At 42.7% G+C, this 25,057-nt stretch overlaps 1 protein-coding gene across 3 annotated transcripts; it reads left to right on the top strand.

The window, feature by feature from the left end:
- The first annotated feature begins 231 nt into the window (after positions 1-231).
- phldb2a (pleckstrin homology-like domain, family B, member 2a) lies at positions 232-25,057 on the top strand. 3 transcript variants are annotated; one of them, XM_080434940.1, is made up of 17 exons: positions 232-380; positions 3,995-4,114; positions 6,328-7,316; positions 8,048-8,395; positions 12,284-12,418; positions 13,361-13,498; positions 13,836-13,982; positions 15,961-16,071; positions 16,338-16,427; positions 17,020-17,163; positions 18,671-18,770; positions 19,061-19,256; positions 19,384-19,474; positions 19,702-19,848; positions 19,982-20,201; positions 20,354-20,439; positions 21,246-25,057. In XM_080434940.1, exons 2-17 carry the CDS (start codon positions 4,069-4,071, stop codon positions 21,384-21,386), a joined length of 3,129 nt encoding a protein of 1,042 aa, XP_080291066.1. In that variant the 5' UTR covers positions 232-380; positions 3,995-4,068; the 3' UTR covers positions 21,387-25,057. The 3 variants fall into 3 exon arrangements, with proteins under 3 accessions (XP_080291066.1, XP_080291065.1, XP_080291064.1); XM_080434939.1 differs by having other exon boundaries at positions 19,058-19,256; XM_080434938.1 differs by having other exon boundaries at positions 18,671-18,782.

Below are 25,057 nucleotides of genomic sequence, written 5' to 3'. Positions count from 1 at the left end.
CTATGGGTGTTGGAATTTTTAGAGAGAGAGAGAGAAGAGAGAGAGAGAAGTGAGAGAGAGAGAGAGAGAGAGAGAGAGAGAGAGGGAGAGAGAGGGGGGGAGAGAGAGGGGGAGAGAGGGAGGAGAGAGAGAGAGAGAGAGAGAGAGAGAGAGAGAGAGAGAGAGAGAGAGGAGGAAAGAGGGGGGTTGAGATGAGGGGCTGAGGGACTGAGGAGGAGGAGGAGGAGTGTCTGGGAGCAGAGTGAAGGTATAGGAGTATAGCGTTTCATCTCTTTTCTTTTGTCATGCTAATTCTCGGGATTATTCCACGTTTCTATGACGAGAAAGAAGTTCAAATTGACCGGCGACCATCATCAGTGTGCATGGGACAGAAGACAGAGGTTAGTGGGACGATCACTCCAGTCCAGTCTCAGTAAAGTTAGTTAAGAATCAGATCATGAAGGGTCTTCACTCCACAGACTGACGGTGATGCCCCGCGTCGCGCTGATCTGTCTTCAGCTAAATAACATGCCTTGGAGGTTTATTTGAAGTCGACATTAATTAAAAAAGTTACTTATAGAGTTACAAAGTAGTCTCTGGGCTATTATAACGTTGGTTAACGGTAGCCTCAGTATTAGAAGCTGCAGGCTACGATTTGTGAGGATTACTTAACAAATATGTGTTTTGAAAACCTTTAGTTGGAATGAATGCCAAAGAATTTCGAGGTTGTTTCCTAATAGGAATTAATATTTTCGTGGACAGAGCAAAGTAGCCCTGAAGCGAAGCATTTAGCATGATGTCTACTTAATACTATCCATGCAACTTGCAAGTTTTACGAAATTGTTTATTCAGCTATGACCCGACAGTGTGTGTGTGTGTGTGTGTGTGTGTGTGGGCAGCATTTCTCACGTGCATGTGGGCTTTTGTCCAGTGTATGTGTGTGTGTGTGTGTGTGTGTGTGTGTGTGTCATTTTGCTAACCCCGCAGGAGGGGTCATGTGATGTTAAGCCTTAATTGACCCGTATATCCCTATTAACAGTTAAAGGACCACTTCAAGTTGAATGTTCATTATAAGATGGCACCATTCCCCTGCCTATACCAGTGACATCTTCATATAGGCAGTTTTGGTCATTTCAAGCATTCATTTGTAGATTTGTATTAATGCAAGAACAATGGCTTCTATTTCAGCATAATATGCATAAGTTAGTATATCATATTAACTTTCCTAGGAAGAGAACTGGCTGTAAATGTCTATCAGCTTGTCAGCTATCGACGATGATGTCATTGGTAGGCAAGTAGTGCACTGGTTCTCAAAGTGGGGTCCGGGGACCCCCAGGGGTCCCTGAGTGGTTCCAGGGGGTCCCCAGCTAAATTATTGATTGTTGGGAACCAAATGGACCCTTGCAGGTCTGTAACTGCGAGAGTGTACAAATGCTTCCATTTGCACTCTCTCAGAGTTGTGGGGGTCCGTAGCCTGATGCATACCAAACTGGGGGGGTCCTTGAAATGTAAAAGTTTGAGAACCACTTTTTAAGCGAGCATAAGATAATAATAAGAAATCAATCAATTCAAATCCAATCAATGAAAGTCCCCATAAGTGTAACTGAACAAACAGTGAGTGTGAGCATTCAATTTATTCATTTTTTATATTTTTTGTGGCTTTTTATGCCTTTATTGATAGGATCGGATAGTAGGCTGACAGGAAATGGGGAGAGAGATGGGGAGTTACATGCAGCAAAGGACCTCAGGATCGGGACTCGTACCCACGCTGTCAGGCTACGTTGGAGCATAGGTGCCTGGACTGCTACACCAGCGGTCCAGGCCTGCATTAGAGTTTGCGTGCAAAAACTCCACTGGCTGCAATGTCCCGCTGGCCTGTAGTCTGTGTGACGCAGTCAAAGCTCTCGTCTCCTCCTGACGTGAGGCCGGCCTCTTCAAGTGTGTGGAGAGTGAAGAGTGAGCTCATGCTGATTGATTGTGGCCTGTAGCCGACGGTGTAAAAGGATACTCTACTTCCTGTAGGTCTGCTCTCTCCAGCCGGCGGAGAGAGGAAACCTTGGATCTGTCTGTCTGTCTGGCTCTGTCTCTCTCTCACTCTCTTTCTCTCTCGCTGTCTCTCTCTCTCTCTCTGTGTGTGTGTGTGTGTGTGTGTGCGTGCGTGTGCGTGTGCGTGTGCATGTGCATGTGCATGTGCGTATGCGTGCGTGTGTGCGTGCGCCCATATGCCTTTGGGCTGTAATGTGTGACTTTTGAAGTCACTCTACTGTGGAGCCAACAGTAACATCAGTAATTTGGCCTCCCCATTGTCTATTTAGTTTAGTGCTTAGTTTAGTTATTTGCACAATGGTACGATACAAAATATGAAGTGATAAAAACAACATTGATAGGCTACAATGATAACAAAAACGGATTGTATCCGATTAGAAGCAGATTATTGAAACCTTAGGTGACATGAATAAAACGGAACACCCCAGGGTTTATAAACATATTATCTCACCTCAAAATAACACGAAGAAAGAACAGAGTAAACTACGGCCTGTGGGTTTTGAACGGGTGGGGGTAAGAAATGGAGTTGAAGTTTGCTCGTTTTTGTATCGCATTGCATTCCATTGCTATACATCACAGTGTGATGTACAGCAATGCAATGCAATACTGGTGATGACACTACTCGAGATACATTCGAGTACAACCACAACCTCTATAAGCTAATGTTACTGCTGGCCACTAAAGAGCATGTCTCCACTCGGTCAAGAGCATGGTGGTGGGGACAGAGGTTTTTAATTTTTCATCCTTCATTCCTCTCTCTCCATCTCTCTGTCTCTCTCGCGCTCTCTCTCCTCTCCTAACACACCACAAGGCCTGTCTGGCACTCAGTCACGCAGTCTGTCACACAGTGAGTCACTTCACTAGAGTCACTTACAGTATCACCCAGAGGGACATTTCATGGCCCTCTTCAGCTCAGGTCCTCATCACAGACTAAGCAGTGGGTCGCTGATTATGATCAGGACAAGTCAGACAAGACAGGAGGGGACATGGAGACAAACTAATGTTAACATGATGTGGAGACTGTCTGCCTGTTTGGGCTCCTGGGTTCCTCCGTATTTCTACTCAGTTAAAATGTATTTATTATTTATAAATAATTTAAGCAAGAAAGAAAGAGAAAGTGGAAGAAAAACATGGGAAAATTGTGATGTTGAGCTTGATCAGTAAACGGCTGCGTCACACACTGAAAAAAAGCAGACATTAGAATACAGCTGTGAAAACATTGCAGTCAGCGCAAGTCATGTACTCAGAGTCTCCTGAACAGGGTGACGACAATAAAAATACCATAAGAAGATCAAAAATTGCAAAAAAAAGCAGTGCATCCTAGGGACAGAGCAACTTTTACTGTAAGATGGGCATTTAAAGTGTGACAGTGACACAGAGGCAGACTTTATTCCATCGCAGGCTGCTCATAAGCACATTATGTACTTTCCTCTGGACTGTTTTCCTACTCACTGTCTTAAATCATAATAGTAATACTAATGATAACATTTATATAGCACCTTTAAGAGGCCCATGGACACAGAGAAAAAACAGACAATTAAATATTAGTCTAGGAGCTACGAGTGGGATTTAGTTACAATATTTTCTGTTTATTGGTTAAAATTTGTGTGTGTGTGTGTGTGTGTGTGTGTGTGTGTGTGTGTGTGTGTGTGTGTGTGTGTGTGTGTGTGTGTGTGTGTGTGTGTGTGTGTGTGTGTGTGCGTGCGTGCGTGCGTGCGTGCGTGCGAGCGAGCGAGCGAGAGAGAGAGAGAGAGAGAGAGAGAGAGAGAGAGAGAGAGAGAGAGAGAGAGAGAGAGAGAGAGAGAGAGAGAGTATGTATGTATGTATGTATGCAAACACTTTTGAGTAATTGATTTGACTGCCAGAATTTCTAACAGAGTAGTTTATTTCTGTATTATTTAGCAGCACACCACAATGTACTTAAATGTTGCAAGCTGCTATCCTGCATTGATTGTATTTCTTCCTCCAGATTTCTCCATTTGTCCTTTCTTTCTGGTAAACCAAAACCAAAGTAAACTGAAGGAGGCCAGTCATCTGAGGAGCATGTTTCCCCAGAAGAGTCCCATCGCCACTTTGGGCTATGGTTCAGGTAGGATGAATTCAATGACCAGTCGCTGTTTCCCTGCTATCTTTGACCTGGCCATTCACTGAGACCCTCTATACTTAGTTAAACGGACCTGAGTTGCATTGTATTTTTTTTCGATCTACACCAAATTATCTCCTTACCGAACATAGCCAATCTACAAGTCCACGACACGTAGATTGGCTTTGCTGCAAGCTTATAGATCTGCTATTTTTGGCAAATGTTCCCCCCCCAGAATAGGGATGCTGGGGTTCAAGTGGTTAAGAATCACAGAATATGGAAAGCACAGGGACGGCTCATCAGGTAATAGTCAAAAGTTCTTGGAAGTGACCTTCCTTCCCCACTACCACCTGGCCTATTTTCCCTTTGAGAAGCAGCTGTAAAACAGCTGTTGTTCCAGCATAATCATGCTTCTAAAAGGAAGCCTGGAGTCACATGTTAGAACAGAGGTTTACTTACTTTTTTTTAAGTCTATTGTTTTCATTCATTTTGAAGATACTGCTGTCACCAGACTGGAAAATGCATTTCATATCCACCATGTGGCACTTTAATGTGTAGTGAACCAAAGCAAAGTAATATGTCTGGAATGACCGTCAGCATGCTAAAGACATCGGAAATAATGGTCGCATAACAATCTAATTATCTATAAGGACTATATTTAAACCATTCCTGGTTGGACAATGTGGAAACACAATATTAAATGTTTGAAGTATTTGACTGAATGGCTTTGTCCACCACTTCCACTCAGGCCTTGTATATGTAGACGGTAATAACAAATTACTGTACAGCACTGGTTTTCAACCTTTTTCATATCAAGGTCCATTATTTATTCGGCATTTGAGCCACTGACCACCGTTTGATGAGATTTAGACTCTCAGACCCAAGACTTAGAATATTTCTTCTACATTCTCTAATTGTGTAGACTTCTTGTAAATTAAAATAACGCAGATGTTTAACAATAATTTAACTCTTGAGAGCGTAAAATGAAACCAAATGTCCATCTATAAGGGTCCATTTGGTTACCTATCTAGCTATCATTTAGCTGGAGACCACCTGGAACCCCCTCAAGGACCACCGGTGGTCCCCGGACCACTGGTTGAGAACCACTGCTGTACAGCACACAGCCACAGGTAAACAGTGTCTAAATTAAGTCCAGTCATGACAGGAGTGACATCGGTATCCTCACAATGGGGTCGGAATTGCGAGGTGTTTGATAGCATTCTGTTTTGTCTTGGTGGGCCCGCCAGCATTTTCCCATTTTTTAGAAGACGCTTTTAGCCACCGGCCCAATGTTTGCATTGGACTCGGAACTGTACCAGACTGCATTTTTTGCTGGTTTTTCCCATCTTAGTCAGCACACGCCTCTGCTCCTCTCAGCTTAACCCATTAAGACCAGGAACGCATCTGTGTCACTTTAAGATTTCTTTGGCTATTCAAAAATAGCAGATATACAAGCTCATAGCGCGGCACCGAGTGCCGCGCTACGAGCTTGTAGATCTGCTATTTTTGAAAAACCTTTTTTTTTATTTATTTTTTTCGAAAAACTTTTAGGATTTAGATTTTTTTTAGAAGCGGCCTCAGGTCTTAAAGGGTTAACTGGTGTTTATTAAGCAAGGCAGATTTCCCATACCAGGGTTTCCCCTATATTATGCATGTAACAGTGGTGCGCCGCCACTTCAAGATAGTAGAGTACTGCCAGGTGGGACATAAAACTTACGGATCGCAGCTTTAAAAAAAAATCAGGTTTAGTCATTGTGGTTACAGACCATGTCTCAAGAGACATGCTGGATTTAAAGTGACGTTGAACTTTGGAACCGTGCGTTGTTTAGCAACCTAGGAATGATATACAACGTATTTTCCATCGTCTTCATCTATTGCTTCTGTGATCAAGGAACCGGAAGCAGTGGTTCCATTCAGTGAATGGCAAAATGGAAAATCACGCTTCTAGCACAGAAACAAACATAAAACAGGTTCTGGTACTTTTGGGGTGTTGGCAGATTCTATTTTGTGCATGTTTGTTGACCTGTTAAAAGTGTGATTTTGACACCTGTTTTGCCATACTATGAGAGTGAATGAAATGACTTCTTCTTCTCTCTCACAGAGTAAATATGATTATCTACTATTTAGACCTGCCCGCCCGGGTAGCTATCCATGGCTATATCAAAGTCCATCAATGCTCTTAAAGTTAAAAGACCATAATTTAACACTGTTCTCTACAGACTGTGTGAAGATTGAACACAGCAATGGAGGCTCAGTGGGCGGACCCTTGATGAGGGGCTCCCGTTCAAAGGCGGAGCTACAGGAGCTGATGGAGACGCTACAGCGCAGGAAGAGCGCCCTGGAGGCCAGCCTCAGGGCAGCCGAATGCAGCCGCAACTACCTCAGCGTGCCTTCCACTCTTGGGCGCCCTCCCACCTCCTCCAGAGCCTCCTCCTACTACGCCAGCAGCAGCGTGCCCCCCTCGCCTCGGCAAGGGGAGCGGCCCCTCAGCCCCAACTGTTCACTCCGGCACCACGCCACATCTCGCCACCGATCGCAAGACAGCCTACTACTCTCCACCACCCTGGCGGACGGAGGCTCTCTGCTGTCCGCCACCCTCTCCTCCTACGGGGACCACCCTGTGCCGCGCTCACCCCGGGTCAAAAGCGGCGCGGCCAGCATGCCCTCCAGCCCCCGCATGGGACGCAGGATTTACTCCCAAGGCCGTACGGGGGACCATAGGCAGAGGAAGTACTCCACGGGCTCCCTCAACGGCCTGAGCACCCACAGCCGCTCCCTGCCCCGCCTGAACCGATCGGAGGCCCCTCCGCTCTCGCTGCTCCCCGCCCATCAGGTGACGGGTCCCCCGCCGAGGACAGCGGTGCCCGCGGTGGTGGTGTCGCGGCGCAGCCTGTCGTCTCTGGAGCAGCCGCCGGACGTGACGGTGTCGGCCGGCGTTCCCGGCGCGTCCCGCAGGGCCAGCATGTCCTCGCTGAGCTCGCTGGGCTGCGAGACGGAGGTGTGGAGGGACGGTTGCGAGGGGCTGAGGGGCTCCTCGACCTGTTTGGACCTGGGGCTGGGAGAGAGGAGGTTGTCCTTCGGGAAGGGTGGGCTTGGGCCCTGCCAGAGGGTGGGCAGCATCACCTCTCTGAACGGGAAAGAGGAGCTCAGAGACTACCACCTGCACCAACGAGACGAGCGGCTCAAGGAGCAAAAAGTACAAAGACTGGTGAGTTTCTTGTCATGTTTTATGTGAGGGATAAGCCACACCCAGAAACTGATCCGCAAAACAGAGGCTAATTACAAGAATCCGAAGGTGATTTGCCTCGAATGAGTGCATTATCTTTCTACAACTGCATGGCTTGGTGTCTATTACACCACTTACACCAGGGTAACCTGGTGTAAGTGGTGTAATAGACACCAACAATTAAAATGTGAATGTTTTATTCATATTTTGTACGCTCTTTAGATAGAAACTTTGTGTGGCACTATCTTTGTCAACCTTGGAATAAAGGTTACCTTACAACTCCAGCAAGTGGGAGGAGCTGTAAGACCTAGAGATGAGTACCAGCAAAGTCAGTCTGCTAGTATAGTTGTGTGTTTTAAAACAAGGTTAATTTAATGGTCATTTGTAGCTCATTTTAGCTTACATAAACATAAAATTATGCATACAACATTTTGAACCGTATGAGACCGCAGATGAAAATAATGCACACCCTCCTGCCAATCTGAATCAAGTATTATCCATGGTATAGTGTTATTATGGCAATGGTGTAGCTTGGATAACATGCACACTCACCCACGCACGCGCGCACGCACGCACACACACACACACACACACACACACACACACACACACACACACACACACACACACACACACACACACACACACACACACTCAAAAGTGTCACCCTATTGTGTCACCCATCTCCGCTACCTGCTTCTCCGTGTCCTTAGGAGTGCCAGCGTCTTGAGACCATCATGAGCCTGTGCACGGAGCTGGGCCAGGTGAAGCGAGAGGCGGCCCACTCTTCCATGTCCGACCTGCAGAAGATCAACAAGGAGCTGGAGAAGCTGCAGGTCTCGGACGACGAGTCCGAGTCGTGCTCCGACTCTCCCGGCGGCACGGCGCCGGACAGCTGCTTCGAAGCCAAAGCGCCGAGCAGCAGGGACTACCAGCTGGGTGAGGACCGACCAGGCAGCTGCCTGCTCCAGCCCAGCGTCTACAGGGAGGCCAGGTCCCAGTCACCTGCAGTCAGCCTGAACAGCAGTGCTCCCTCGCCTTCCGCTCAACACAGAGCCAAAGTAAGACTCCCCTTAGTCCAAATATGGATAGGAATGTGAAGTTCATCAATGCTGCCAGGCACACACATGCACAGCACACACATGCACAGCACACGAATGCGCGCGCGCACACGCGCACGCACGCACGCACGCGCACACACACACACACACACACACACACACACACACACACACACACACACACACACACACACACACACACACACACACACACACACACACACACACACACACACACACACACACTCTGAGAGGCATACACTGCAAACTCCTGAATGTCATTTTAACCATTTTCAACCTGGCATCCTTATTTTGGGGCATGTCATTATAGGCAAACATTATTCAAACATTTTCTAATATTTAATTTAATGTAAAGTTAATTACTTGTTCAGAGCTTGTATGTTGGTTATTTTAGCTATTTTAGAAATAGGGCTTAAGTGGTGTTTGTAAAAACTGATCTTTAAAGGCCTTTACACACAAATAAATGAAACTATGGGGAAAAATATGGGAGTATCTTGCAAGACTTGCATCAAAATTTTTCATAGAGTTGATGCCTCATTCATACAGGTTGATGTCATTCCCAACAAAAATTGCATCACTTTATTTATGCAGAATATTGGCGTTCCGTGTGGATATACTGTAGTTATGACACAAATAGCTGTTACACAAAATACATCTTCGGGCGAAGCAATCACAGAAAAAAAACGCCCGGTGACGTATTGTGAGCTTGTAGGTCGGATAGTTTCAGTATGTGTCGCCGGCACACAACACAAGTATAAAATCGGCCATTGGGGTACAGTATACATCTACAGTGTATGTTTGCATAACGTGTGAGCAGCATGGAAACATAAACACACAAACATATACAGTAGGTTCCCACTATCGGGGGCTGCGAGAGGATTTCTAAACAGTGCCCAGTGTGGGGCCTCTTGAGGAATTCCGTTTGCATGTATTTTGCTAAGCTATAGTCCACTCGTTTTTCTTTTTTTCCCCCCTTTTACTAGCTCGGTCACCACAGAGTTAGTTACAGCCCCCTCCTGTAAAAGAGTGCCATTTTTTCCACTCCAGATCGGTAACGACGCTCTAGCGGTGTGTCTGGTTTTAATGATAGAAGCTCTCCTTGGAACAGTTAGGCTGTAGCCATCAGCCCCGCAGTCTCTTCAAGGAGGAGGAGGAGGAGGGGGGGGGACAGGAAATGACTTTATCCCCAGTAGAATACGTTTGTGAGTGTATATGTGTGTGTGTGTGTGTGCGGGTGCATGTGTGATGTATAGATGTGCCTGTCGTCGCTGTCGGGTGGAAACCTCGTATGTCCAAAACCGTTACTTTTCAGAAAATGGGTAGGGAAAAAATTAACTGTGTTCCAATGGATCGAATGTAGATATTATTATTATATTTATAAAACTCACAGACAACGACTTTAACTTTCACTATCTAAAATAGAAGGATCTAGATAGAAGCAGATCTACAAGGTCACAACACATTGCATTGTGACGTGTTGTGAGCTTGTAGATTGGCTATTTAATTTTGTTGCTACTTTTGTGTGTCATTGTAGGGCATTAATTTACAAAAAAGCATAGAAAGTTGAAATATGGAGATACAAGGTTTCTGCACAACAGCAACAATGTATGATCTATAGTTTTTGTGTGTATGGTATAGTAGTTATAGTTATAGTAGTGTGTGTGTGTGTGTGTGTGTGTGTGTGTGTGTGTGTGTGTGTGTGCGTGCGTGCGTGCGTGCGTGCGTGTGTATATGTGTGTGTGTGTGTGTGTGTGTGTGTGTGCATATACAAGTAGATAATTGTTCACTGTATGCTGTGTATGTGTGTGGGTGCGGGGTGCGTGCACCACAGGGGGATAGAGAGAATGTGTGTGTGTATGTGTGCGTGTGTGTGTGTGTGCGTGCGTGAATGGGGAGAGAGGCTGTATGTGAGCACAATTACAAAGGCATCTATTTTTTCCAGATGTTTTGCTCTTTACACTGAAGCTATTGTATGGAGGAAGGTTTTGGTTTTGCATCAAGGATATAATAGTATATTTATTTATTTATGAATCATCCAGGACCTTCTAATCACTCGCCTGCATTCCCAGCTACCTACGTATGGTGGAGCAGGGTCCATTCAGTAAGCCCTTACTTTACAATGCCCTTACTTTTAATTCAGTGTATTCTGACACAGGCAGCGGTATCAACTTTTATGTGAGTTTTAAAAGGTCGTTAGTCATGATTTACAATTCATGCCAACGCATGAATTGTACCCAGAAATGCAACAAAGGATTTCTCAGGTAACTATTTTCCCAGTTGCGCTACCAATGTAGGTGTACATACTTTTTTTATATGCAGCATTACAATTGAATCAAACAACTGAAAACGATTGTGAATACACCGCTCCCTAATACAGAATGTGTGTAATAATTACACCATGGTTGCTACACCTGTACTGTACATCATGTATTTGTTCAGTATTTACACTATATCTCTGTGTACTTAAATGCATTTCTACAAGATAATACACTGGTAAAAGGCTATTTTAAAGTACGCCTTACAAGGCAAGCAATACTGCATCGGAAATTACTTATAAATCCTTAAGCCACATGAGGCTGTGTCTGCAGACAGGGAAACCTGATGCTTTAGGATCTGTTTTGTCTTAAATGAAATATACCTGCATGTTAATATGAATGTATTTGTATTTTAGTATCAGCAATAGATGAGATAAAGCAGTGGATCTCAAACTGGGGTCCGGGGACCCCCAGGGGTCCTTGAGGAGTTAAGGGTCTGTAACTCTGAGAGTGAACTAATGGAACCAAATGGAACCTTACGGGTCCATTTGGTTCCATTTGTACAGAGTGTACAAATGGAACCAAATGGACCCGTAAGGTTCCAGAGTTAGGATTTTATAGTGTAGATTGGGGTCCCAGAGATCAAATGGGGGTCCATGGCCTAATGCATATAAAGCTGGGGGTCCTTGAAATTAAAAGGTTTGAGAGCCACGGAGATAAAGTATGTGGGTGTTCAGGAACTGTTGTGGCAGCAAAACGCATTGGAAAAAATATTTCCATTTCACAAACTGGAATGGAATCCTGCCCTCGTTGTCAGCGAGCCAGGTTCCAGTGAATTAAAACGCAGCTGTGGCTCTAGTCCACCTTGGCAAAAGATGGTTTGCAGTGGCTGGGAAAATGGTTTAATAGCATATCAAATGCATGGAAAGAACTGATTGCTGTCCAGAAAGGGACAGTCTGTCACAGTTTATGAGGACTCTTACCAACTTTCTGTTGAAACTGTCAAGAAATCCTTTTTATAATACAGTTCACGTATTGACACCAGAATATGGCTGCACAATGAATACAAAATAATATTTTTTAAACTGCAAGACTTGGTGCAGTTCCCTTGTATCCTTAACTTTTACAAAGTTGTTTATGAAGCATCCACTTGTTCACACCCAAGTATCTATTCTTTTTAACAAGCACTAAAGAACACGATGTAACAAAAGTTTCTGCTACATGCATTACAGTTCATATCGCTGTCACAGTATTTAGCTCTTCCGCACACAGGAAGAGCTAGCAAGCTCGAAACATCAATTACCTTGCTGGTAATCTATTAAAATCACTTGTGGAGCATGATCCAGTGTGTGGACTTTATGATAACCATAATACTAGTGTCCCTATTTTGGGCAAATGTTCAACATTTTACAAAATCTTTAAAATGTCCCTTTTTTATAAAAAAAAAAAGAAAGAAAAAAAAAGTAGATTTACAAGCTCACAACATGTCATTTGTGAGCTTGTTGATTCGCTTTTTTTCACTATTTGTCATACAACGAAGTATTTAGGAGCACTTAAGTGGGGCTTTTTTCTTTACAAATGTAACGCTGGATGCATATGATGTCTCTGGCAGGTCCTAGAGAGCATGCAGCTGAAACAGGAAGTGACCCACATAGAGGAGGAGAGGATTCAAGTTCTGAACAACATAGACGAGCTGGAGCAGAAGACCAAAGACCTGGACAACCAGATGGAGGAGTCCATCAGAGAGGTACTGATGCCAATGGAAACACAGCTGATCAAACTAATCAATTTAATAGATTATAAAACATTATAGATAATCGCTAATTCGATAAAATAATTGATCCATAATCGCTCCTTATTTTGGGCATGCCATTATAGGCAAACTTCAAAACACTTCAATTGTGAAAATAGCAGAACTATACAAGCTCACATTTTAGATATTTTTGTTTTTGTTTGTTTGTCTGTTCTTTAAGCCATTTTGCAATGGGGTGGGGGGGGGGGGGGTCACAGACGAGGCTATGGCCATTTGGGGGTCCTTGGCATGGAAAAGTTTGGGAACCCCTGCTGTGCTGTACGCCAATATAAACACAACTGATTAGTTTCAGGCGCCTGGTGTCATTTGTCTTCCTGTAGTTCGATGGGTTCAGAAGCAGTGTGGATTGAGGCACGCCTCAATCATCTAAAGCCGCGCAATTTCTTGTGAATATGATCCTGAGAACTGTCTTTAGTCGCTATCGGCCGGAAACCTTGTATGTCCAAAACCATAACATTCAATGTAGTTATTGTTTAGTAACAAGCTCTTGTTAATACTTACTACTCGTTTTTTCATTCTTCATTGATTCAATATTTATGAAACCCACAGACATACTTAACCACTTTCACTTTAATTGTATTTATTTTCCAAAAATAGCAGATCTACAAGCTCACGCGTTGTGAGCTTTTAGATCGGCTATTTTTGATACTTTTGACGACACTCTTGTACGAAAACACATTAAAAGTTGAAAATCTGGACATACAAGGTTTTTCCCCCGACAGCGACGTAGTACTGTGTTTCCCTTGTGTTTATCTGATGGCATGTTTGTTGTATTTTGAGTCTTTTGTTGAGTTGACCGCAGCCGAGCCAACGGCAAATCCCCAGATGTGCATGTGGGGACAACGTTTCTCATTGTGCGGTCGCTCTGCGTTGCAGATGGAGGTGGAGTGTGCTCTGTTGGACGGAGAACAGGAATCTGAGACGGCCCAGTTGCAGAGAGACAAAGAGCTTCTGGAGAGGCTCCAGGAGAAGATCGGCGGCAACGAGAAGACGAACCTCGCGGACAAGTCGCAGGTAAGCGTGCGAAGGAATGAGAGCCATTTTATAAATACGAAAAATGTGTCTCTCTGTACTCTGGAGGGCTCTCTAAGTCGGCCCTGAAAAAGCATCCCAGGATGCTAGTTTTGTTTTGTCTACTTGTTTGTTTTTGGTTTCTTTCAATGTAAAATAGAAATGTCCTTTGGTCTGGTGAAAGGCATTATACCAATTTAAGTTGTTGTTGTTGTTGTTATAACTAAGAGTGTGTGTGTGTGTGTGTGTGTGTGTGTGTGTGTGTGTGCGTGCGTGCGTGCGTGCGTGCGTGCGTGCGTGCGTGCGTGCGTGCGTGTGTGCGTGCGTGTTAATCCTTAAGGAGGGTGATGTGTTAACAAAGCCCCTTGAGAAGCTGGAGTTCCAGCAGCTGGAGAGAGAGTGTCATCAGGATGAGGAGAAGGACAGTGGGACGCAGAGGTCACTCCGTGAAATAGCCGACTGCCAGCGCACTATGGTCACACGCAAGGTATGCCGCAAGCCACATGCATGCATGTTGACCATTGGTTCTCAAACTTTTTAACTAATTTCAAGGGCCCCTAACTGTGAGTGTACAAATGCAACCATTTGTACATTCACAAATGGTTGCATTTGTCAGTGTACAAATAGTTGGTCCATTTTGTACACAGACCTGTAAGGGTCTATTTGGAACTCCCTCAATGAACCCTGAGGTTCCTGGACCCCACTTTGAGAATCACTGATGTAGGCCGCTAGCATGACATGCGTGAATTGCCAATATATTCTTACACTAATGTCATAAAGACAAATCTGACACACAAGTGATGTATCAAATAGAACACACAGTGTTGACAGATAAAAAAATGCATGCAGATACAAGTCCATTATCAGTGGCTACCTCATGTGGATTATGCGGTCGACACACGCTGACATTTTGCACTTTCTTTTTTTGAACTGACTTTTCTATTCGCTTTTCGCACCTTTATATCTTACCTCAGGCACTATGTGTAAATATGTAGATAATTTGTTTGTTTTCTTTGATCGATCTCTCTTCCCCCTTGCCTGCCCGCCCCCTTCTTCTTGTTCCCTTTCTGATGCTTTCAAAAGCATCCCTTTCTGATGCTTTCGATTTGTCCTGCGGAAGAAGAAGGCCAAAACTAATGCGAAATCGCTATTAGTTTTTCAAACTGTTACTAACATTTAACTACTTGAACCAGCATCCTTATTCTGGACATATAATAACAGGTGATCATTTGGCAAAAATACTATAGCTCACAACACGTTGCGTTGCTCTGTGTTGTCAGCTTTAGATAAGTTATTTTCGGCAAAGAGATTTGTGTTGGAGGGGAAGAAGAATGTAACCTGGGGGACACCGGTCAATGAAGTATAGGGTTGACATTTGCTTTTCATAACCTACTTTCATAGGTTTAAATGTTATGTACAAACATGTGAGGCCAAGTAAGGTTTAATGACTGCATAACACAAGAAATTCAAATCAACCACTCAGTCACCTGTCATCAATCCATTCTCTATGGAGCAGCTTCAGACATCACAGCCTTCAGTTCTCTCTATCTCTTATTTGGAGAGACTGTACAGAATAATTTCAAGAGACTGCCCACAAAAAAGCGCTTTTATAGACCTTTTGTAAATGGGTCTATAAAAGGGCAAAGAGGGATGAAACCCAAGAACTATCCCCAAGAGAGCACCTAATGCACTCTAAGTACAGTATGACTCTCTTTGCTTAGTACTTTACACACTATTTTAAACTTCCATCTAGCAGAAAGTATGCTTTTAACAGACATTACTACAGGACTGTAGATCATATCAAAAGCTATCTACCAAAGACGAAGAAAGAAAACATTTGGACAATTTTGCCTCTTGCCGCATGCAAACGTTTCACTTGGCATGATTTGTTGTTATTATTATTACAGCATTTTTGAAGGATTAAAGCACAAAGCATCAACATATGACAGCAATAATCAATACCAGAAATCCTAAACATGAAATACTATTTAGCATGCTGTTTACGGTTTCTGTGTTAATGACAAAAGCAAAACAACAAATGAAAGAGTATTCTTTGAATTCAAAACAAAATAGAAACAAAGCATAAGGGTGGGTTTAATTTCTAAAGAGTCAGTTAAAATAATGTAGTCCTACCAGATAATAATTGGTAACTTTCAACTAAAAGTTTAATGTTCTAAGGAGGAGTAAATCCTCAAAAAACATGGAATTACTAAACAACAACAGTTGCTCCATCCACTCAAAAATTCACGCTTCAAAATAAAATAGTTTTGCATGCTGGGTACCAAAAACGGAACAAAGGTTGCAGTACTTTTTCTAATCTAATCTATTTTAGATTTTATGTTTTCAAATAACTTATGTTAACTTAAATAAATAAGTTTGACTTCTAAAACAGCCACTTCTTTGGTGTTTGTTTGTGAAAGTTCTCCAATATCTTGCTGGTGTCATATTTGTTTTGCTTTCCATAGGAAAGGCTGCTGACCCTGAAGAGACAATCCACTCAGATCATCCTTCAAACTCAACAAGAAAAAGAGAATTTCCAGAAAGAGAAAAACAATTTGCTCATCATGCTTCAGAAGGTACTGTTTGAAGGCTCCTTGCATGCCTTGCATGCAGATGTTGATTAACCTGTTTCACATTTATCACAATGACTGTCTCTAGACCAGCTAGGAAAATCTGGATACAGAAAGTAATTCTCTTTATCAATAACTACATCACGGTGCCACAGAACCCTGATCAGGCCCAGTAGCGCTCCTCAATGTGGTGGTGGAAGACACACAGGTGTGAATGTGACTTTTCCCGGGATGTATAAAGTACATAAAATAAACTACACCCTTGTCTACAGGAGAAGGAGAATCTGGCCTCTTTGGAAGGAAAGTACGCAGCCCTTTTTGGGGGCCAGGCCTTCACTAACAACCCTGGGGCCATTAAGGAGGTAAGGAGAAGCAATCACACATTTCCTTGTGTGTGTGTACTGTACTGTATAATCTAAACAGCAGAGGGCGCTTGTGTGTTACAATAACAGCACCTCACTGTAATGAATGACTAAAGGTCTATGATTGTCTGTCTTCCTTTCTTTTGTTTTGTTTTTTTCTTGCTGCCAAATGTCAGCACGCACCGTGCGTCAAGGACAGTGAGAAACGTGAAGGACAGTGAGAAAAAAAAACTCCTTGGATTCTATACATCATGTGGATACAAATGTGGAGGAACAATGGAATATGCCGTGTTCAGTGTTGCCAGATTTTGCGAGAGAATTGGCACAAAATATTTTCAGATGGGGGGGTCTGTGGACAAATACAAATATTAATCTGGTGGTCCGAATTGCCATGGAAATGTTTAAGCACCACTGGTTTATAAACAGCATTAGGAAACAAGCCCAAATAAGCAACTACTAAGTAACTACTAGGCGACACTAACCAATATTTACAAGCGACTTTACAGATAAACAAGCCCAAAATCGCTTAGAACAAGCGGACGTGGCAACACTGGCCGTGTTTCATTGTTCCTTTGTTTCTGACCCACTGCAGCACTTGCACTCGCTGAAGGAAAGGAGGCGGAGCAGCAGGGAGAGCTCCTCTCAGTGTCACCTGAGTGACACCCTACCTCACAGACGGAGCCAGCAGCTCCTCACCCCCTACGGCAGATCTCTGGGACGCAGCCTGTCTCCCAAGGTGAGCAATCAACCCGGCAGGCAGTGGTGGAAAAAAAGTACTCAAATGTTTTACTTAAGTAAAAGTATCAATACTGCAATGTACTGTAGAAGTATACTCTGTTACCAGTAAAAGTCCGGAATTCAAAATTTACTTGAGTAAAAGTACAAAGTATTGGTATATAAAAAAAAAAAACTTTCAAAAAAACTTTTGGTCATTTTATCGTCTACTCAGGCTTTTGTGAGCCCCCCAGACCGTTTTTAAGTTGCTTGATTTAGTATTTAGATATTTGATAATCATTTTATCAGACACGCCCCCTTCCTACAAACCCATTATAACTTCAAACTAAATTTTTAACCTGTTAGATTCATCAAAAACACCCGTCCTTGGTTCTGCTGACTCACCCTGCCCTCCTAATACGTGAGGGGGCCGTGTTTTTTCAATTACTTTTTTCGTTTATTTAATTGAATTTTTTTAATGTATTACATTTTTTTCGTTTTCCAAAAAAAATATTAAAAATAAATGAAAAAAGTCATCGAAAAAACACGGCCCCCTCGCGTATTAGGAGGGCAGGGTGAGTCACCAGAACCAAGGACGGGTGTTTTTGACGAATCTAACATGTTAAAAATGTAGTTTGAAGTTATAATGGGTTTGAATAGGAAGGGGGCGTGTCTGATAAAATGGATATCAAATATCTAAATATTGAATGAAGCAACTTAAAAACGGTCTGGGGGGTCACTAAAGCCTGAATAGACGATAAAATGACCAAAAGTTTTTTTGAAAGTGAAATATCTCTTTAAAGTACCAAAAGTAAAAGTACAAAAATGTTTGAAAATAGCAGATCTACAAGCTCACAACATGTTGTGATGCGACGCGTTGTGAGCTTGTAGATTGGCTATTTTCAAATAGCCTATGTATAAAATAGGGCTTAAGTAGTAAAAGTAAAAGTACAATATTTACCTCTGAGATGTAGTGGAGTAGAAGTAAAAGTATAGACAATTGGAAATACGCCGGTAAAGTAAAAGTACCTCAAAATTGTGCTTAAGTACAGTACTTGAGTAAATGTACTTAGTTACTTTACGGCACTGCCGGCAGGTCAACCCAGGCAGGTTAATTTGAGGCTAGCTAAGGCCCTGGTTCTCTAAAGTTGGGTCCAGGGTACCCTCACTGGTCCTTGAGGGGGTTCCAGGGGGTCCTCTGCAAAATCAGGAACAGTTTAAACACTTAAGCCCGATTTAATGTTTCGGCTTTTTGAAAATAGCCGATCTACAAGCTCACAACGTGTTACATTGCGACGTGAGCTTGAATATCTGCTTTTTTCATGAAACCTTGATGACAAATCTTCTCTTGTGGGGGTCACTGTCACAAAGTATTTTCAAATGGGGGTCCGCAGCCAAATACGTATCAATTTGGGGGTCCTTTACATGAGAATGTTTGAGAACCACTGAGCTAAGGAACAATCTAAAACAGAGGGGGTGTTTTCCTCAGATCTTGACCACGGTGTGTGTTGTTGCTCTGTCCCTTGTAGCCTCACCTGCCCCTGTCCCAGAGTTCAAGCTGTGGGAATTTCATCCCACAAGGCTTCACTCTCTCCTCCAGGGATCTGAACACCCGGCGGATGATCAAGAGTATGTCCCGGCGTCAGTACACCTGATTTGATTAGATTTTTTGTTTTACTATATTCCTATCATATTGTATCAACATTTTTAAGAAAACAAATAAATGATAACTTGTGTGCTTAAATTGCTTGACACGCTAACTTTAGACAGTGAACGTATCATTATGCATTATGAAAAATGGAAAATGAATTATGCACGTATATCTGAAAGCTATACAAATCTAATAATCTCTGGGCAGCAACTTGATTTGTACTTATTTGTCAGTACTCAATGTCAATTGTGTATATTTATATTAGCAGGCAACAGTCACGTGTACATGAACGACGACAGACAGAAACGGAATGACTACTGCAGCAGGACGGCCTCTGAAAACAACGTGTTTCTGGACCCGTTCTCATATGCAGACAACAGCCACACCTCAGACACTGTCAGCGTAGACAGCTCTGACAGCTTGGAGACCAGCTTCTCTGCCTGCTCCCCAGACAACATATCCAGGTCTGAGTAGTCTCCACATTTTGTCAGTCCTTTCTCATTCTTAAGCTAACACCTGTCCTCACACCATTAAGATATCTTGGCAGCCAATTTAAAAACACTGTGATATCCATTCTTCTCTTCCTCGCAGCGCCAGCACAACCAATATGGCAAAGATCGAGGAGATGGAACGTTTACTGCGAGAGGCCCAGGTCGAGAAGCTGAGACTCCTAGAACACAGGGTAAAGCTGCTAGCTAGGTTGTTTTGTATTGTTCCTCAATATCGTAGCACAGAATAAACAAATAAAAGATGCTGGATAGTATTAGGACTTGGTAGTATCATGGCCAGGTAGCTGTACAACCAGTTCAACATCACTTTACTCCATCATGCCCCTGCTGTCCAGATGCCTTTTCCCTGCACAGTGTCTCTGAATCAGTGTGAAGCTGTTTCTCTACGTTGCTCACATAGGAACGAGAGATGGAGGCGCGCCGGCAGGCTCTGGAGGAAGAGCGCAGACGAAGGGAGGATCTGGAGAAACGGCTGCAAGAGGAGACGAGCAGGAGGCAGAAGCTCGTCGAGAGGGAGGTGAAACTACGGGAGAAGCAAAGATCCCAGGTGAGGATCTCAGAATGGCATGATGATAAGAAGCTGAAATGCGATAATGTTTTTTTTCCCCCTACGAACAAATAAACACAATGTTATGGTTGCATTTTTATCTTTAAGTTTAATCTCACGGTGTCCTCCTCAGTCCCGACTGTTGACGCGGTACCTCCCTGTGAGGAAAGACGACTTTGATCTTCACGGCCACATCGAGGCGGCTGGCCACAACCCAGATGCCTGCTTTCAACTGGCCATCACAGACAAAACCTGCAGAGGTTTCCTGGTCAAAATGGGCGGCAAGATCAAAACCTGGAAGAAACGCTGGTTCGTCTTTGATCAGAACCGACGGACGCTGACTTACTATGCAGGTGAATCCGGAACAACTGTAGCCTCTATATGCATTTGCATGACTTCTACACTTCTACAATAATTTCATTTTCTTACTGTTGGTACTTAAGTCGGAATAAGCTGTGATCACTGAGGAGTGAATCGTAAACTCAGTGTGTATTCTTTGCTTCAGACAAGCACGAAACCAAGATGAAAGGAGTCATATACTTCCAAGCCATAGAAGAGGTTTATTATGACCACTTAAAGAATGCGCACAAGGTAAACAAATGAAACTCTCTCTCTTCCCTTTCCTATCTTGTTCTGCATCATTGTATAGATATTGTAAGCCACTGGTTCTCAACGGGGGTTCTGGGGACCCTCGGGGAGTCTTTGAGGGGGTCCCCGGCTAAATGATTGATAGTTAGGACCCAAATGGACCCTTATGGGTCTGTAAAGCCATTTCCAATGGAAGACAGCCACATGAAGATACAATTTGACGGCTGACACTTGTCGCTGCGTGACGAGCTACGAAACCTTAAGAAAAAGTTGAACTAGCTTCAACTTTTTACGCAGTGAAGCGTCAAATAATCATATGTTTTTGTCTCACCATTTACACCCCCCTTCTCTCTTTACACAATTCCTGCTTGTAGTGGAGGAAAAACTAATTCTTGCCATGAGCCAGTTCCCTGTTCTTTTTAACCCACAGCTTTAGATTTTACTTTATATTTTTGTTGATCATTGCTCCCACACATGGACGCATGCTTGATGATGCCACCCGGTGGTCTGCGAACATATTGAATAGCGGTACGTGAAAATGGTCCTTGGTGCAAAAACGGTTGGGTACCCGTGACCTAATGCATATCAAACTGGGGGTCCTCGGAATTAAAAGGGTTGAAAGTCACTGCTGTAAGCACTCAGTCTTGCTTTGATCGATGCTGAAATGTATATCTCTTCCTCTTCCTCTTCTTTGATTTCCCCCATGTCTTCCATTTGCTGCGTCCACCCACCCACCACCTCCCTGGCCTTGTCTTCTTTCTCATTATCTCATCCTCTCTTGTAATTACATGTACTCAACAACACCCAAGAGCCCCAACCCTTCGCTGACGTTCAGCGTCAAGACCCATGACAGGGTGTTCTACATGGTGGCACCTTCCCCCGAGGCCATGCGCATCTGGATGGATGTCATCGTCACCGGCGCAGAAGGACACATGCACTTCATGGTGTAACTTCTCCCAGACCTCTGCCCAGACACTGGGCATGGTTCTGGTCCTATTTGCTGCCATTGGGGAAGATCCAGCATGGATGTATATACAGTACATATTATAATACTGTATCTGCAGCTGTTTGCTGTTTTTACCACTTTTAATAGGACAAAGTTGAACAGGCGGACCTCTAGTTTTAATACAAACAAAAGGATCAACGTTTCTAAGAAGCAAAGCTCCAGTCTGGGATTATTGACAGTGATGAAGATTATGGATATCTACAGTAAATGGGACATTTAAAGTATATATATAGTGCCTTTATCCAAAGTGCTATTACAGTGTGCATTACATTCACACAACGACAGCTGAGGAAACCATGCAAGCCACCAACCTATTCATGGTGAGACGTTTAGGGGTTCAGTGCCTTGCCGATAAACACTCTGACACTAACCCAGGGGGAGCTGGGGATAGAATCGGGGAACCATCTGATTCCCAAGCTGCCACTCTACCACCTGAGCCAAAGCTGCCTGCCGCCCCTGTATGCAGCTGATGTTAATGTTCAACAGCACCACAGTAACAAGGGGAACATTGATCTTACCTACAAACTATAGAAGCAGTGGTTCTCAAAGTGGAGTTCGGGGATCCCCGGGGCTCCTTGAGGAGGTTTAACCACTTTAACCCTTTTTTATACTGCGGCTATTCGAAAATAGCAGATCTACGAGCTTACAGCATGTCGCACTGTGATGCTGTGTGAGCTTGTAGTTCTGCAATTTTCAAAAAATCGCGACATAATTTTGAATACGTTTGAAAATGTTTAAAATCTTCTCTTATATTATGCCAGCTATAACACTGGCTAAAATTACTATATTTTCGGATGGAGGTCTGTGGCAAAATACATATCAGTTTGGAGGTCCTTGACATGAAAACGTTTGAGAACCACTGAACCAAAGGAAATGCTTTGAAGCTGTTTAAACGGGTTTGTAAGCCGTCCTGTCACTTTACACTAAAGACATTATGTGTCTATCTATGTATATAATTCATGCACACACTTCCCTGACCAACCAAAATAAGGTTTGAAGTGATGACAAGTATTATTAAAGGCCTATTTTTGTAAAGACACACAAGTTGCCAAAACCACGGGTTGAAATAATAATGCAGATAGATTGCGAGGTATTGTGACCCCATGTATTCAATGGATGATTTGAAAAACAATAGTAATTTCATAATTTCATAATTTCATTTGACTGATAACCACATTTTATGTAGATCAAAGTTTCAGTATTACGGATATACTAAGTATGTTATATAAGTATTCTGCTATTAATTATATTAACTAAAATCATGATATACTGTACATTATTAATTATGCAGTGAAGCCCTCAGCATTAATTTAACCATTTTGTAAATGAGGACAAAAGCAACCAAATGGGCCTTTTAGTTACATTCACACTCCAGGTTTTTCAGTGTACAGCAACATAAAGTCCATATAAATGAAGCAAGCTGTGTTGGTAATTTGTTCCCTCTGTTAAACACAGGGTTGATCAAAGGGCTACAACCGCAACAACAGTCAACAACAAGAATGATGTTGTTCTGTGGTGTATGAGAGAAACACGATACACACAAACTCAGTGGTCACTAGTCAAATTTGTACTTGACTTAAAAGTACTGGAGTACATGCTTTTAAAAAATACTTACCATAAGTATTAAAAAGTACAAATTAAAAAGTACATTTTCTTTTTCATATCTATGCATTGCTGTATTACAATTATAAACAAGAAATGTAGTGGAGTCAAAAGTACAATATTTGCCTTTGAAAGGTAGTGGAGTGAAAGTCATCCAAGTATCCAAAAATAACAAATACTCAAGTAAAGTACAGTACTCAAGTAACTCATCATTACGGTCCACCACTGAGCTGTATTAAAAGAGGGAGGCACACCAAGTACACTGAAACCAGGCTTCTGGTAGCTCTGTAAAGATGTAATAATGTTTAAATTCTTTGTACAGTGTGTGGTCCACCTCTCCTCTAGAGGTCCAGTGGCAAACAGACCAAAATATATACCAAAGATGAGAAATAATTATGTTGATGGGAGTGGAATAAAGTCAATGCCTCCAGATGCAGGGCACTGGGTGGTTTGCAGAGCATGGTAGTGAGTGAACCAGGTGTGATGGGATTCACTCACACTCTGTGAAGGGCTGTTAGTCTTTAATGTACTGTATACTTCACGGTGGACGAAGAAAACTGATCTACAAGCTCACAATGCGTTGCGTCGTGATGCGGTGTAAGCTTGTAGATCTGCTATTATCTGCTAGATCGATGATAAAATCAGGCTTTAGGAGTCAATGCTGTGCCACAGTGATTGATGATGATGTACATACAATGTAGCAGTCTACAGTCTCCTGCAGTACACATGCTCTTCCAGCTTTTCACCAGCAGAGGTCCTCATTGCAAATATATTTTTTCATTTAACTGAAATGGTGCTATAGATTTTTCTAATAATCCAATTCTATCTTCTCAAACAAATGTGTTAGAAAAGAATAGAATTAATCCTGAGTGATGCATATACACATTTGCTTGGTATCTATCACACATATGAATATATTTGCATGTTTGTGTAATGTAAGTCATAGCCATTTGCCATCTAAATATGTCTCAGGAAGTTAAAATGATTGAATATGTTACTGTAAACTAGGCCATGCAACACTTTTTCTTAACTGATTGTTATCTACAGTATGGTTGTACCCCCTTGATACCTGTTATTCAAACAGTATTTTGTCCCAGCCTTTCATGTAATTTATTCTTTGAGACAAGATTTCACTACAATCTGTTGTTCATTAGATGTCTGCTTGTAATACTTTGCTTTGATTTGATTTGATTTGCTTAACAAAGCACCTGTCTCATGTGCCAAGTATATAACTTAGCAATAGTTATTTGAAAATGATACGGTACATTCCCAGCTGTATAACTCAGTGAGGCTTTAACGGTACGCCATGCAATATTCTTCATTTTCATTATTTCACAAAGCTGATTTCAACACTACCTGGAATCAGTGTCTCCCCATTAACTTGATTGGGATGATACATTTAAACTATGACCAACTGCTCTCTATTCTAGTTAGAGTGTCTTATCTCTCAAGACAAAATGAGTTACAATAGCTATAATTTACGTGAGAGACTATGGAGAATAACTAAATTGGGCTTTTGTTGTGAAATGCCCCTTTGACTCAAGACAAATGTATGGTTATGTGTGAGATTATGCACAGGTTAAGCAACTGTCGTCTATTTTGATAACACGCGTTGACATTTGCAGAGCAGTGCAAAACTGCAGACTGTTGGTTCTGCGACCTCCAGGCTTTCGTTTCTCTTGACAGAGTGGTAGAAGAGAGGACAGTAGCTCGAGTTACAGAGCAGATGTGTTGTAGCGTCCCCCGGGGTGACTCAACAAGCTCTCTTGTGACCTCAAATTGCCACCGTACAGTGGATCCCAGTCCACTGCATGACAACAACATCCTCTGTACTGGATGTCACTGCAACATAAGCCTGGCAGACAAACCTCCTGACATTTTGATTACATGTCATTCATTTTATATACATGACGGTTATATTTTAATAATGGACACTATATATTTTTGTTATATAACTGATGTGTGCAATGCTTTTATACGAATATATGAATAAATGCTTCATATTGCAAATTA

This window comes from Gymnoscopelus braueri, assembly GCF_963280865.1.
Source record: "Gymnoscopelus braueri genome assembly, chromosome: 8".
In the NCBI taxonomy this organism is placed as follows: Eukaryota; Metazoa; Chordata; class Actinopteri; order Myctophiformes; family Myctophidae; genus Gymnoscopelus; species Gymnoscopelus braueri.
This window is presented reverse-complemented; position numbering and strand designations above follow the sequence as displayed.

Coding starts and splice junctions, on each gene's coding strand:
- phldb2a (XM_080434938.1), top strand. CDS start 4,069: ATGTTTCCCCAGAAGAGTCCCATCGCCACTTTGGGCTATGGTTCAG. Junction 7,317..8,047: donor AGCAAAAAGTACAAAGACTG/GTGAGTTTCTTG, acceptor CCGTGTCCTTAG/GAGTGCCAGCGTCTTGAGAC. Junction 19,257..19,383: donor TCCCCAGACAACATATCCAG/GTCTGAGTAGTC, acceptor TCTTCCTCGCAG/CGCCAGCACAACCAATATGG.